Here is a 14,300-nt window from a genome sequence, read left to right as displayed (position 1 = left end):
CTGGCGGCCCCCATCAGTCTGAAGAAGGGTTTTGACCCGAAACGCTGCCTATTTCCTTCGCTCCATAGATGCTGCCTCACCCGCTGAGTTTCTCCAGCATTTTTGTCCACCTCACATTCATTATTTTGGTCTAGTATTTTCCCCAGTATGGACACTTTTGCTCAGCTTCAGAATGACCCCATCCACCTACGTGTGGCATCAGATGCTGTCCATTCTATTCATTGCACACTACCGTTGTGGCATCGCTTGATACTTTCCCTCACTTATTGATTTTTACCTGGCCATCGTGCTGAATTTGCAGCATGCCACCTACTGACAAGGCAGCGTTGCCTTTTAACAAACTAACTTCTGCCTTACCGAGGTTGAATGGCAGCTCTCCGAGAGCATCTCTTGCCTTCCTCTGGACTGTGATCCCATTACAGAACACCAGCATAATAGGCGATGAACACAAGGATACATACAGAAACTGAACAAGCCCCAAAAAGGCACATACGACATTACACTTCTGATTTCAAGAGTCAATTGGAATGTTTTAGAGATAGTGCATGCGTGTTTACAACTGAATGAAGAACATGGGGAGAAATATGGAGGAGTAAAGAGACAGTGAAAGAAACATTTGCAGATGGTGCATGATTAAATAGGAAGGGCTGCACTCAACCTTCCCGACGTATTATTTAATATTTTCAAAATCCTGAAACATCTCAAGAGACTTGAATGATAAGTGTCACAACTGAGTTGCATTAGATGCAAATCAACCATAATCTTGAGACTTTAGACTTGAGACACAGAATAGAAATGGGCGCATCAGCCAACCGGGTCCGCGCCGACCACGATCACCCCATACACTAGCACAATCCTACGCACACTAGGATTAACAATTTTACAGAAGATAATTAACCTACAAACCTGTGTAGGAGGAAACTCGTATATGGACACAGGGAGAACGTACAAACGCCGCACAGACATGCCCCAGGTCAGGATCAAAGCCAGGTCTCTAGAGCTGCAAGGCAGCAACTCTACCGCTGCATCATTGCTCAAGAGATATTAAATGATGTTGCCCCACCAACGTTGTCCTGAAATTTTCAATTCCAGCTGACTCTTCAGGAATGCAACAACAATCCAAACTGCTGATCACAACCCAGCACAAACAGAGCAAGGCACTGGCTATTTTCTTCTTCTCCCATTGACAGTCGAACTGGCCCTCAGGGTGGTTATAGTTGGTGGACGTTACATCTTTCAGTACCTGTTCCTAGTGGTTTCACTTCAAGCCTGGGGCCAAGCAAACCTTGGAAATAATGGGGATGTGCAATTAATCCAGCGATTTGATATTTTCGCTGGGGTAAATGGATACTAAAAAGGGTGATTTACTTATTTCTACTTCTTATCCCAGGGGCAAAAAACAACACAGACTAAGTTAAGAATCTAACTTCAATACTCGGCTTGCTGAGCAACTATCCACTGGTACTCCCACCCTCACGCAAATCTTGCCGTAACGTAGTGCTGCAAAATGGCAGCCGACTGCCATTACCTGGCCAATAAGGTTATGTTTTGAAAGGTGCAATTTGCTGGAAGCAAGCTACAGACACTTAATTATACATACAATTACATGATCAATACACAAAAAAGATTGCAGAGGAATCGGATAACTCAAATCAACTGCTCCCGTTGTCAACCAACGACACGACTTTTGTGTGCGCATCGCTTCATTTCCTATAACATCACTTGGCTTAATAATAGCAGCACGTTTCTTTAACAAGGTTAGTCATCAGTGTGCTGAAATTTCTCAACGATAAAATCCTATAAAATAAGAATGTTGCCGTTTCAACTTTTAAAAGCTTCCAGAATTGTGAAATTTAGTATGCAAAACTGAACGTGACAGTTTTAGCGGCAGTAAATACAATCGTGTTAATTGTGAATGGTCTTAACACCACCGTGTATCAAGAAATGACCCAACAGCCTTTTATTTCAGCGTGGAATTCAGCTTGACATTTAGCAGTGGATTGAAATTCGAATGAATTTCTTTAGGCAGCCATGTGCAATAAATGGATTTGTGATTTCATTCCTTTGAAAATACTTTGATAAAACGGGCTCCGGGCTGAATAGCATTCCAAAGTTACAACAAGGATTGCTCATGCCAAAAATGTTGCGATTACATTTTGAAGTGCTGGCTTTTATAATTGCAAAATGACATTGCCCTCTTAGGCCTACTGGATATGCAAATGCCCACATCAACCTCCATCCTGTGCCGTTTGATACCCATAACACGAGTGCAGTAAATTATAATTGCAACATTTTTTTTTCACAGCATTACACATATTTGTTAACACGTTAAAATGTCATGCACCTTTTAACAATTCAGTTGCTCCCTGCAGAATTTAATTTTAAAAGATGAAAAGCGTCAAAAACAAAAGCTGCAGAATTATGACAGATGCAAGAATATATATATGGGAGATCCAGAACAAAAACCACTAAGAGCGAAATGAAGCAACAACAAAAAAAAAGTACCATTGCAGCCCAAACTATGTGACCGCCTGTCTAGGCTTGCTATACAAGGTATAAGTGTGCACTGGAAGGATGTTCAGGAGGCTATAACTTTAAAGTATCCAGAAAATTCATAGCAAGAGACAAATCCAATCCAGTATTTTCCTGAATTAAGTATTGTTTTAAAGGAATACTGAATGGGACGCTCCACAAGCTCCTTCACTTGGTGCTGCACACAAAAGCTGTTGAGTATTTGAGATAAACGGAAGATTTTAAATGAGCAATAATGGAAATGCACCAGTGTGGTATAATGGAATGGAGAATAAGGCGGTAGATAGAAGGACAAAATACACAGGTGGCATTCTTTAATACATCAGTCTATCATTTCATTTGTTTTTGTTCTATGTTCACATGAGCAATGAAAGCAGACCACACAGTTTATAGTTTCAGGAATGTAAAGCTATGCTGTCATCAGCTGTGGTATACAAAGTACAGCTAAACTTTAAAACAAAATAATGAAGTACCACAATGCAGTCAACTGTACGTTTGCAGTCTTTTCTGTACTTAAAAAAAAAAAAAAAAAAAAAAAAAACTTTGCACCACTCAGGCATAAACCATTTGCTTACTTTGGAGGGGGAAAAAAAGAGCAAGAGCAATAGAGAATTGTTCAAACTCTTTTTGGAAAGGGACAAAATAAACTGAGCAGTACTGTCAGGTATAACTGAGAGAAAAGGGAAACACGTAAAAATAATACGTTGATTATTGATAGCTTAACCAGATTTCACTGAAACTATGCCTGAATTCCATAATCAATGAATGTAATGATTGTTTGTTGTATCAATATTCAAAAACATTTGTAAAATTAGGAAATCAACTTGATAACAGGACAAAACAAGAACCATTTTAATACTACCTTAAAAGATCAGTCTTTTCAAATAAGTTTGAGGTGTCCTCAAAGCATAACAATACAAGCTCTATCAAACCAAATCAAAATAGCACACTTTGCTCTAATAAATAAGTTTGGAAAACAGATTCAAAACAAATTTTAAGCAAATAACTCTTTAGAAATGATACCTGCACAAAATTTATTCACTAAATAAAAGTTGAACTTACTGTCAAATCCATACAATATTACACAATATTATTTCTGGGGAAAATTATTTCCTCTGTAGAGGAAATACACAGAAGGCATTTCAATACAAAATAGTATTTTATTTATATCTTCTAAAGAAAGACTGAGGATTAAATTTAGTTTTTGTTCCCCCACTTCTGAATAGCAGTGAATCAAAAGAGACAATATAACCTTGGGTCAGGTTGTTGCAAATTAACCATTTCCTTCCCGGATAGAAACAGTCGAGACAGAAGATTAACTTCTTGGACTGAAGTAGAACTGTTTTGTTTCCACTGAACAAGAAAACATGTTCATTAACTCTTTTCATTTGCTAAGCCATCTGAGAAAAATGCCAATACATTTTTCCACACGTTCTACACATGTAACCTTGGTATTCTTGAGAAAACACATTTACACAGCCAGAGCTCTGTTTTAAAATCTAAACACTGTTTTGCTTTGAATGCTACGAGCACAAGGATAAAATCTAAACTGAACGGTTTCTTCCCACTTTAAAAACTTGATCCAAATCTGTGTGGCTTTATTTTCCTCATAAAAATGTTTTTTTTTAATTATTATAATGATAATGCAAGTGCTAATTAGACAGTTCTCTTTTGACGTTGCAAATGTACACACTTTGGGTCAGAAGTGGCTAAGGATACCAAGATAGTTACATTTTCACTGAAAGGACACAAGAAGCCCAGTGGCATCAATGGCATCCACCGCCCGGGTGCTCTTCACCCACTCCACGTTGAGGCTGTCCTTTTGACTCTAGAAGGCCCATCCATTCTCTTGTGCCGACAGAAGCTGGATTCAAGTTCAAGAAATGAAGTAGATAAAGTAGTGCAAGTTAAACGGCTACCCTTTCCTCTCCCCTCCTTATCCATTCCCTCCCCATACTGAAAGCTTCTGGGCCAACATCTACAAATCTGTATCTGTGTAAAAAAAAACAGCAGGAATCCGTTCAGCCAAGTCTAGGGGACACAAGACAATGCAGCAAAAAGTTTTGTGTTTTGTTTTTCTCCCCAAAGTGCTTAGTGCAGAAAGGTCATTAGCACACCAAGCACGGTCTTTCCCATGGCGGGAAGCACGTCAGAAAGCTTCATACATTGCATTGTGCAACATGGTGATCAGGTCAGTGCTGTTAAAATGATTTGCTCCATTTTCAAATGTCTCTTTAGGACTGCTTAAGCCGCTTGCGGGGAGGACCAAGGAAAGGGCATTGTGCTGATGCTAGTGACCGGTAGGCTTCAGCCACCAGATGAGGATGGGACAGGACCATAGACTTCCAACCGGATGTTTCCATTACGTCAGATGCATGGCTAGAAAAGGGAAACAGAAATAAATAAATTGTTACACATTCATAATAGGTCAACATTCATTTCTATCATCCACAATTTTACTGCAACTGAGCACATCTTCGTTAAACCCACAATTTGGTAAAGCTTACCAAAAAAACATTGGTATAAAATAATTATAATCAAGTAGTACTTCTGGATTACAGAAATAGGCAATGTCACTGAAGAAGTCTGAAGAAGAATGTGAAGAAGGGGTTTGACACGAAAGGTTGCCTATTTCCTTCGCTCCATAGATACTGTCTCACTCGCCGAGTTTCTCCAGCATTTTTGTCTACCTTCGATTTTCCAACATCTGCAGTTCCTTCTTAAACATCACTTTCATTCATTTGGTTAAATGCAATTATCTCCGAAATCATGAGGTCAAACAGCTGTTTGGCCCCTATTCCATTTCATATAAACCCGCTTAAAAGATTACATAATAGATTACTACTGAATAAACAGAGTCCCAGAACGTCTCTCATAACCTTGCAGTTTACATGGAATTAGGTGGGAAAGAAATAGGAATGCGAGCAAAAGCTTAAGCAATTATGGCAAACACTTCAAAATACATTCTTCAACTAGAGTACTTTGTAAATTGCAAATTCCTTTCTGATTTGTTAAAGCTGGAACCAGGGGTCGGTGTAGGTGTGGGCATTTAGAGGACAATTAATGACACGTAAGAAATTATGGGTTTATAAATGAAGCAAACAGAAAAAAAACAGCGGTTATATTAAACTTATGTAAAACACCAGTTAAGCTACATTAAGTCATGGGTCCAATTTCAGGCACTTTAGAAAGGACACAAAGGTCAATAAACATTGCATGAAAAATCTACGAAGATGATTCTAAGAGTGACTGCTTTTCGTTACAACTTTAAACTGGAGATGCTGGTTGGTATTCTCCTTGAAACCAGAAAGATTGAAAGGAGATTTGATAAAACGTGTACAAGATTTTGAAATCAGGATTGTTTAAGGAACTGAAGATTTAAAGTCAAGAGCAGAAGATATAGGGAGAGGTGCCAAGGGCAATTTAAAAAAAAAGCAAAGTAAGAATGAGGCAGTGGAGGACTTGACATATTTACAAAACCCAGTAAAGTGTTAAATGGAGTATTGAGTGCAGTTCTAGTCACCATATTACAGGAAGGATGTAAGACAGAAAGAGTGCAGAATATTTTTACCAGAATGTTTCCTGCATTAGAAGGTATTGGCTGTAAGGAGAGGTTGGCCAAACTCAAAATTATTTTCTCTGAAGTGTCAGAGAGCTATCTATCGATCTATCCGTATGTGCTCCTGGAACTACGCCAAAACGGTACACAATAGCGCTAACATTTTTGCTCCACCTTAATCACAGTTTTGTGTCATTTCGTTCAGATTGATTTATATTTCACAAGTTATTGATATTTTTAGATATACAAATCCCCAATTTGAGAAAAATGTCTTCTCTGTGCTTGCAGCTAAGACGTCACAATGGGATTGTAGCCCTGCTCACAACATTGTTGCTATCCAAGTACACAGAGTCCTGCTAGCCCTAGTATGTGCAATTGCATTTTTTTTTAAATAAAAAATGAGGGAAGGTGAATAAGGCAAAATGTGCAGCCCCTTCGCAGTTGGGGGCTTTGAGTGAGTGGTGGAATTTTTTACGTTATTGCCATTTTCAACTTCAAAAACGTCGCAGCCGCGCTCCCACCTGCAAGCTGCGCCTGCGCAGTTGGGGGAGAGTTGCTGTAACTCGCAACACGGATCTCTGGCGTCACAACGGGAACACGTCAGCCGCGCCTGCGCAGTTGAGGGCTATGGGGGAAAAATGGTCCCGCCTTACTTATCATTCGCCTGCATTGTGCAGTAACAAATTTTGTTCTATTTTACAAAGCAATTCACCTAATAAACTTTAACTTTACACTGTGAACGGGACAAGTCTAACACTTCCGTGTGTACCAATGTCACAACGGGGACCAAACGGGTGGCAGTCGCACCTGCGCAATGTGCTCCCACTAGCCGGGCCCGTCAGTCACGCCTGCGCAGTTGGGGGAGGGTTAGCGGGGCCAGCGCCATTTTGAGATCGCCATTTTGATCTAACACTTCCGTAAGTACTTGACTCGCATCACAACAGGGACCCAACGGGTCATCTAGTAAGCATATAAAATTATGAGATGCATAAAATAGGGTGGACAGTCAGACCTCTTTTCCCAGGGTGGAAATGTCAAAGATTAAAAGACATAGCTATAAGGTGAGAGGGGCAAAGTTGACGTGATGTGCAAGGGATGGTTTTTTGTTTTGTTTTTAAATAAACACAGAGTGGTGGGTACCTAGAACAAGCTGCCAAAGGAGGATAGTGGAGGCAGATATGATAGTGGCATTTAAGAAGCTTTTGGATGGGCACATGATGTAGGAAGTAAGAGGGATGTGGATCACGTACAGGCGGAATTTGGTTAACCTGGCATCATGTTTGGCAGGGACATTGTGAGCCAAAAGGCCTGTCCTGTGCTGTTCTCTGGTCTATTGTCACCTTTCGTAAAAAGAACACAACCCACATTTGCACAAATGCATTGCCTGCAAAAACTTATTCAATTTTCTTTTGAAAGTCAAACGATTTTGGAATTTAACGTAATTACCACAAGATATAATCCTGAAAACAGCTATTGACATGAATATCTAACAATGGTATACTGGAAATTCATAGAACTATAACAAGGTGATTGACATTCATCTTGATTTAAATTCGTTTAAAGGTGTCAACTTGACTCAGTTGCTTCCATGTGTAACTAAACTAATCCTCAAACAATTTAAGCTTTTCATTGCGGTAGTTTTTTAAATGTTTTGCTGCACTGTTGGTTGAACATAGTTCTTCCAGAAAGCATTTTCAAAATCAAAACCAGTAACTTAACTAGTTATTTATCTAATTGCCTCTGCCCCACAGAAGAAATTAGCTTTATGACCAGTTAAACTATTGTTTTTGATGAGTGCTTTCTTGGGAGTTTCTCAAACATAAGAAATCAAGAGTCAAGAGTGTTTTATTACCATGTGCCCCAGATAGGACAATTAAATTCTTACTTGCTGCAGTATAACAGAATATGTAAACATAGTACATAACTGGGGGAAAAAAAGGTTCAGTGTGTATATATACACACACATTCATAGATACTCAATAAATAAACAAATATAGTGCAATAATAATAATAGTCTGTTATAGTTCAGAGCTTATTTGTTGTCGTGATGGCTGTAGGAGCTGTTCTTGAACCTGCACGTTACAGTTTTCAGACTCCTGTACCTTCTTCCCGATGGCAACGGTGCAATGAGTGTGTGGCCAGGATGGTGTGGGTCTCTGATGACGTTGGGCGCCTTTTTGAGGCAGTGACTTCGATAGATCCCAGGAATTTAACGTTTTTGACCCTCCACAATCGTCCCATTGATCTAAACAGGGTTGTGGGTCCTCATCCTTCCCCTTCCAAAGTCCACAATCAGTTTCTTGGTTTTGCTGATGTTGAGAGTCAGGTTGTTGTGCTGGCACCATCTGGTCAATCGGTCGATCTCCCTTCTATACTCTGATTCATCACCATCTGTAATCCGTCCAACAACAGTGGTGTCGTCAACGAACTTGATGGAGTTCGCCCTATGTCCGGATACACAGTCATGAGTATAGAGTGAGTAAAGCAGGGGGTTGAGCAAGCAGCCTTGAGGAGCTCCCGTACTGATTGTTACTGAGGATGAGGTATTTCTGCCAATTTGGATAGACTGTGGTCTGTGGATGAGGAAGACGAGGAACCAATTGCAAAGGCCCAGTTCCGTTAGCATGGTAACCAGCTTGGAAGGGATGATGGTACTGAACGTCAAGCTGTAGTCTATAAACAACAGCCTGACGTAAGTGTTTTTATTGTCCAAGTGATCCAATGCAGAGTGGAGAGCCAGTGAGATCGCATCCTCCGTTGACCTGTTGTGGCGGTAAGCAAACTGTAGTGGACGAGGTTCTTGTCGAGGTAGGAGTTAATATGCATTATAATCAACCTCTCAAAGCACTTCATCACCACAGACATTAATGCCACTGGTCGACAGTCGTTGAGGCACGTCACCTTACTCTTCCTGGGCACCAGTATTATTGATGCCCTCTTAAAACAGGTGGGAACCTCAGACTTCAGAAGGGAGAGGTTGAAAATGTCCGCAGAATATCCAGCCAGTCGGTGTGCACGGGTTTTGAGAACTCGACCAGGAATACCATCGGGTCCAGGCGATTTCCGAGGGTTCACCCTCCTGAAGGATCTTCTGACATTGGCCTCTGTGACTGTAATACCATCAGGGCGAATGCGGGCTCGGGAAAGCACATCAGTGTTCTCCCTATCAAAGTGTGCGTAGAACACATAGAGCTCATCACGGAGTGATGCTTCGATGTCATTTGAGCTGCCTCCTGATCTCGCCTTGTAGGAGGGTATGGCTTTCAAGCCCTGCCACAGTTGCCGAACATCCGCCTCATCCTCCAGCTTAGAGCAGGTCCCTTTTGGCCTTTTTGTGGCCTTGTCAAGGTCGTATCTGGACTTCTTATAGACCTCTGCGTTGCCAGACCTGAATGCCTGGGATCTGGTCTTCAGAAGAATACAGATCTCATGGTTCATCCAAGGCATCTGGCAAGGAAACACTTGGAAGGTTTTTGTTGGAACGTAGTCCTCCACACATTTCCTTATGAGGCCTGTGACGACTGTGGCGTATTCGTTCAGGTCCGTCAAGACAAGAAAACACACAAAGTGCTGGAGTAATTCAGAGGGTCAAGGCTGCATCTCTGCTGGAGAACATGGACATGTGACGTTTCGGGTTGGGGCCCTAATTTAGACAGTGCGCTGAGGGGGGGGGGGGGGGGGGGGGGGGGGGGGGAACTGGAAGAGAGGTGGGGGCAGGCCAAAAAATGGCAAGTGATAGGTGGATACAGGTGTTTTTAAAACAGTCACTTGTTAATTATCTATCATGACCATTTGAAAAGAGGACAACTTAAGGCATCGTACATATATAGTTAGAAAAAATATCAAATTTCATTTAAAAATACAAGGACTGACAGTGTGTGGAAGAGATTCAGGCAGGATGGATACCATCTGCAACAATTATCCTCCGCTCACCTGCACAACAACCCATAAAACCACCAGAAGCATAACCAGTTCCACAATCCTGGATATTTGGGGAAACAGCAATGTCATGTAAATGAAAGTAGTCATGTTTAGTATTTTGCTGCATATCCTTTACATGCAATGATTACTTGAAGTCTGTGATTCATGGAAATCACCAGTTGCTGGGTGTTCTCTGGTGATGCTCTGCCAGGCTTGTATTGCAGCCATCTTTAGCTTATGCTTGTTTTGGGGGTTAGTCCCCTTTAGTTTTCTCTTCAGCATATAAAAGGCATGCTCAAATGGTTCACATCAGGCGATTGACTTGGCCACTCATGAATTGACGATTTTTTAGCTTTGAAAAACTCCTTTGTTGCATTAGCAGTATGTTTGGTATCATTGACTTGCTGTAGAATGAATCTCCGGCCAATGTTTTGAGGCATCTGTTTGAACTTGAGCAGATACGATGTGTCTATACCCTTCAGAATTCATTATGTTTCACAGATGAGATGGTATGCTTTGGATCTTAGGCAGTTCCTTCTCTCCTCCATACTTTGCTCTTGCCATCACGCTGATCTCATCTGTCCACAAGACCTTTTTCTCCAGAACTGTGGTTGCTCTTTTAAGTGCTTCTTGGCAAACTGTAACATGGCCATCCTATTTTTGCAGCTACCAGTGGTTTGCATCTTGCAGTGTAGCCTTTGTATTATGTTCATAAAGTCTTCTGCAAACAGTGGCCATTGACAAATCAGCACCTGACCCCCGAAGAGTGTTTCTGATCTGTTAGACAGGGGTTTGGGGATTTTTCTTAATTATAGATAGAATTATTTTGTCATCAGCTGTGGAGGTCTTCGTTGGTCTGCCAGTCCCATTACCATCATTAAGCTCACCTTCTTCTTAATGGTGTTCCAAACAGATTAATTCGGTAAGCCTAACATTTGGCTGATGTGTCTAACAGCTTTATTCTGGCTACTCAGTCTCATAATGGCATATTTGACTTTCACTGGCATCATGTTGATAAACAGCAATAAACGTTTCCAAAGGTGATGGAAAGACTGGAGGAAAACTAGGTGCTGAGAGCTCTCTTATACCTGCATTAAAGAGGCAATTAAAAATGTCTGAGCAATTACAAACGCCTGTGAAGTCATGTGTCCTAAACATTATGGTGCCCTGAAATGGGGGGGCTATGTATAAACACAGCTGTGATTTCTAAATGGTGGAACCAAAATGTCTAAAAATTGCCTTTACTAAAATCTGACAATGTGCACTTTAACCACAGGTGATTTTTTCTATTACAAACCTCAAATTGTAATTTCATAGAAAGAAAGAATTAAATTAAAGCCAATTATTTTAATTACCCATACAATTGCCAACAAAATAGAGAGAGTACAGAGGAGATTTACTAGAATGTTGCCTGGGTTTCAACAACTAAGTTACAGAGATAGGTTGAATAAGTTAGGTCTTTATTCTCTGGAGTGCAGAAGGTTAAGGGGGGACCTGATAGAGGTCTTTAAAATGATGAGAGGGATAGACAGAGTTGATGTGGACAAGCTTTTCCCTTTGAGAATAGGGAAGATTCAAACAAGAGGACATTACTTCAGAATTAAGGGACAGAAGTTTAGGGGTAATATGAGGGGGAACTTCTTTACGCAGAGAGTGGTGGCGGTGTGGAATGAGCTCCCAGTGGAAGTGGTGGAGGCAGGTTCATTGGTATCATTTAAAAATAAATTGGATAGGCATATGGATGAGAAGGGAATGGAGGGTTATGGTATGAGTGCAGGCAGGTGGGCCTAAGGGGAAAAACATTTGTTCGGCATGGACTTGTAGGGCCGAGATGGCCTGTTTCCGTGCTGTAATTGTTAATTGTTATATGGTTAATTGTATGAGGAATCACAGGATATGATTAGGAAGGGTACCTGAAATAGAAGGATAGAGACAGCAAAAAGATTAGGAACTTAATATATATAAACCCTCTACCCTGAGCAGGCTGGTGGCAGGGATTTAAAGATGAAGGAGCTCAACATTTTAAATCTTTTATTTTTTTGTATTCAAAAAACTTGATTTTAATTTTAATAAAATTTAATTTGTTTTTTTCCATTTAGTGTATCCTGATTAGTTTTGGATTTGCAACAAATGATTACTGTCTGATGGGGTGACCTCTCAAAATACCAATCTGATAAAGCAAAAGTTGTTGTATTAAATCTTCTACCACAATACACTTTGTAGTTTTTTTTTAAATAGAAATTCACTTGAAAACCTAAAATATTGTTGCCGTGGAGTGTAGACAGATCATGTATTAAAGACTTGATTCGGAACAACATTATCGATATTCTAAATCTGGATCAATGCAGCACGCTGCAAACAATTTAAGAAGTCAGTTTCTCACACATTTTGGTTAAAATACCTGCAACCATTGTTCATTTGTAATCTCAACCGCCTTGATTAGGAGGTTTTGAAAGTGAAGTCAGGTATTGGATGCCTGCATAGTCTTTTCCTATACTTGGAAAAGCTTCTTTAGAAATGACCGTGATTGAGCACAGGTCAATCAATAAAGGTAGATGTGGTTGCCTATTTCATTGAAACAAGGGCATTTTTACTTTTGAGGAATTGGGGAAAAGAGGGAAATTTAAATAGCCTGACTAAGAACTTTAGAGCAAATTTATCATCACCACCATTCGAGGAAGCAGGAGTTTGATAATTAATCTGCAGAAGGGAACATTTGCATACAATAAGTTCCTTTCCAAACAGTCTCCGCTTATTTAAGAGTTTTCTTCCCTCCCTATAAAAAACATTTCCAAAAATGAAAGCAATGTGATCTTGCAGATCTGCCCCATAATTTTTGATGGACATTATTAAAAAAAGGTTTTATTTTTCTCCATTACTCAAATGTCAAGTTTCTCTTAGAACATTTTTACTATAAGACCCAACCAAGTTGTGTTCTAGGAGTAGATTGATGTTGTATTGCCTTAATACTCCATTCTGCAACGGGTTTCTAGCATTAAAAATGGATCAATGTATTATTTCCATGCAGCGCCGTTTTATCAGACCACAACCTTTACATTTTCCACATGCGCATTGCAGATAATGTAATTTTATTTAAAACAAAAATACGCCAACCATCTAATTAGAATTATTTGTTAATACAGGCGCCAATACATGGCAATAAATTCTTAAATGTATAAAGAACCTTAATTATACAATGCACTAAATGATAAACTGGCAAATAAGTCAGAGTGACCAAAATAACATTTCAGACTGTATGTGATATCATCTCAACAATGGGAGGAGCACAACTAGAACAGGTTGATATTAGTGTTCTTTAGCTAGAAAATCAGCTTGAAAGAAAGATTGCAGGTCAATTCTTTCATGCAAACCATGTAATTTTTCTTTCAAACATTTTAGTGTGTCAAAAACACTACATGAAAGAGAAATGTGCTCAGTATTTTAAATATGTTTATCCACATTTAATTGTGGATAAACTTTTTTTTTTTTTTTTTTTTTTTTTTATATAAAGTTAGAGATGCTGCAAGTTTCTCTGATACAACTAATAACTTGCAGTATGCCTAATTGGGGCAACACTGCCTGTAACCAATATGAAGGTGCCCAGTCAAAGCTGCTGCAGTTACTGACTGAACCCGGCCCTGTAAATAAGCCAGAGACTAATGTTCCAAATTCCATTTAATCAGTTTTGAGTACCACATCGGGAAGCATTGGCTCCTCTTACTCTGTCCAGCACTATGAGAGGAATAAATGTATTAATATGCTTATCCAAAAAGGTGTTTTCCCCCCACCCCATTACATTAAATGCATTCACTTCATCTGCCTTGGACAGTAGCAATAATCATCAACATTTATTAAACTGGGACAGTACCTTTTTCTATTCCCGATTTGCTGTATCAACAAATATATGCAAATACAGGGGCTCTCAGAGTGACAAAAGACGAGCTATCGACATAACTTCATGCTATTTCTCACCAACAATTTTAAAGGATTTTCCAACGTTAGCAATAATAATTTTTCATGGTATTAATTAATGACTGGATAATGTGTATACAATTCATTAGCTTAATTACAGGCAGTGTTGGGGTGATTATTCAAGGAATTGGAAGAATTATAACAAGTGCATGTAAAGTGATAAGATACGGGGGGTACTACAGGTGCTCCTCAATTTACGACGGGGTTCTGTTCCGATAAACCTATTGTAAATCGAAAATATCATGTTAAAAATGCATTTATTACACCTAACCTGCAGTCTCCGCAATGTCCAGTGGCAGCCGACTTAAGGCTTAAG

General features: G+C 39.8%; 1 protein-coding gene across 2 annotated transcripts in view; it reads right to left on the bottom strand.

Annotated features, from left to right (window-relative positions):
- Positions 1-2,818: 2,818 nt before the first annotated feature.
- spop (speckle type BTB/POZ protein) overlaps positions 2,819-14,300 on the bottom strand; it is a 94,915-nt gene continuing 83,433 nt past the window's right edge. For both annotated transcript variants that reach the window (XM_055657323.1, XM_055657324.1), the window contains exon 10: positions 2,819-4,911. In XM_055657323.1, coding sequence (XP_055513298.1) covers positions 4,767-4,911 — 145 coding nt within the window. In that variant the 3' untranslated portion in view covers positions 2,819-4,766. The remainder of the gene's footprint in view (positions 4,912-14,300) is intronic.

Source organism: Leucoraja erinacea, chromosome 27, assembly GCF_028641065.1.
Source record: "Leucoraja erinacea ecotype New England chromosome 27, Leri_hhj_1, whole genome shotgun sequence".
NCBI classification, from domain to species: Eukaryota; Metazoa; Chordata; class Chondrichthyes; order Rajiformes; family Rajidae; genus Leucoraja; species Leucoraja erinaceus.
The sequence above is the reverse complement of the archived record's forward strand: the minus strand, read 5'-3'. Positions and strand labels throughout refer to the sequence as shown.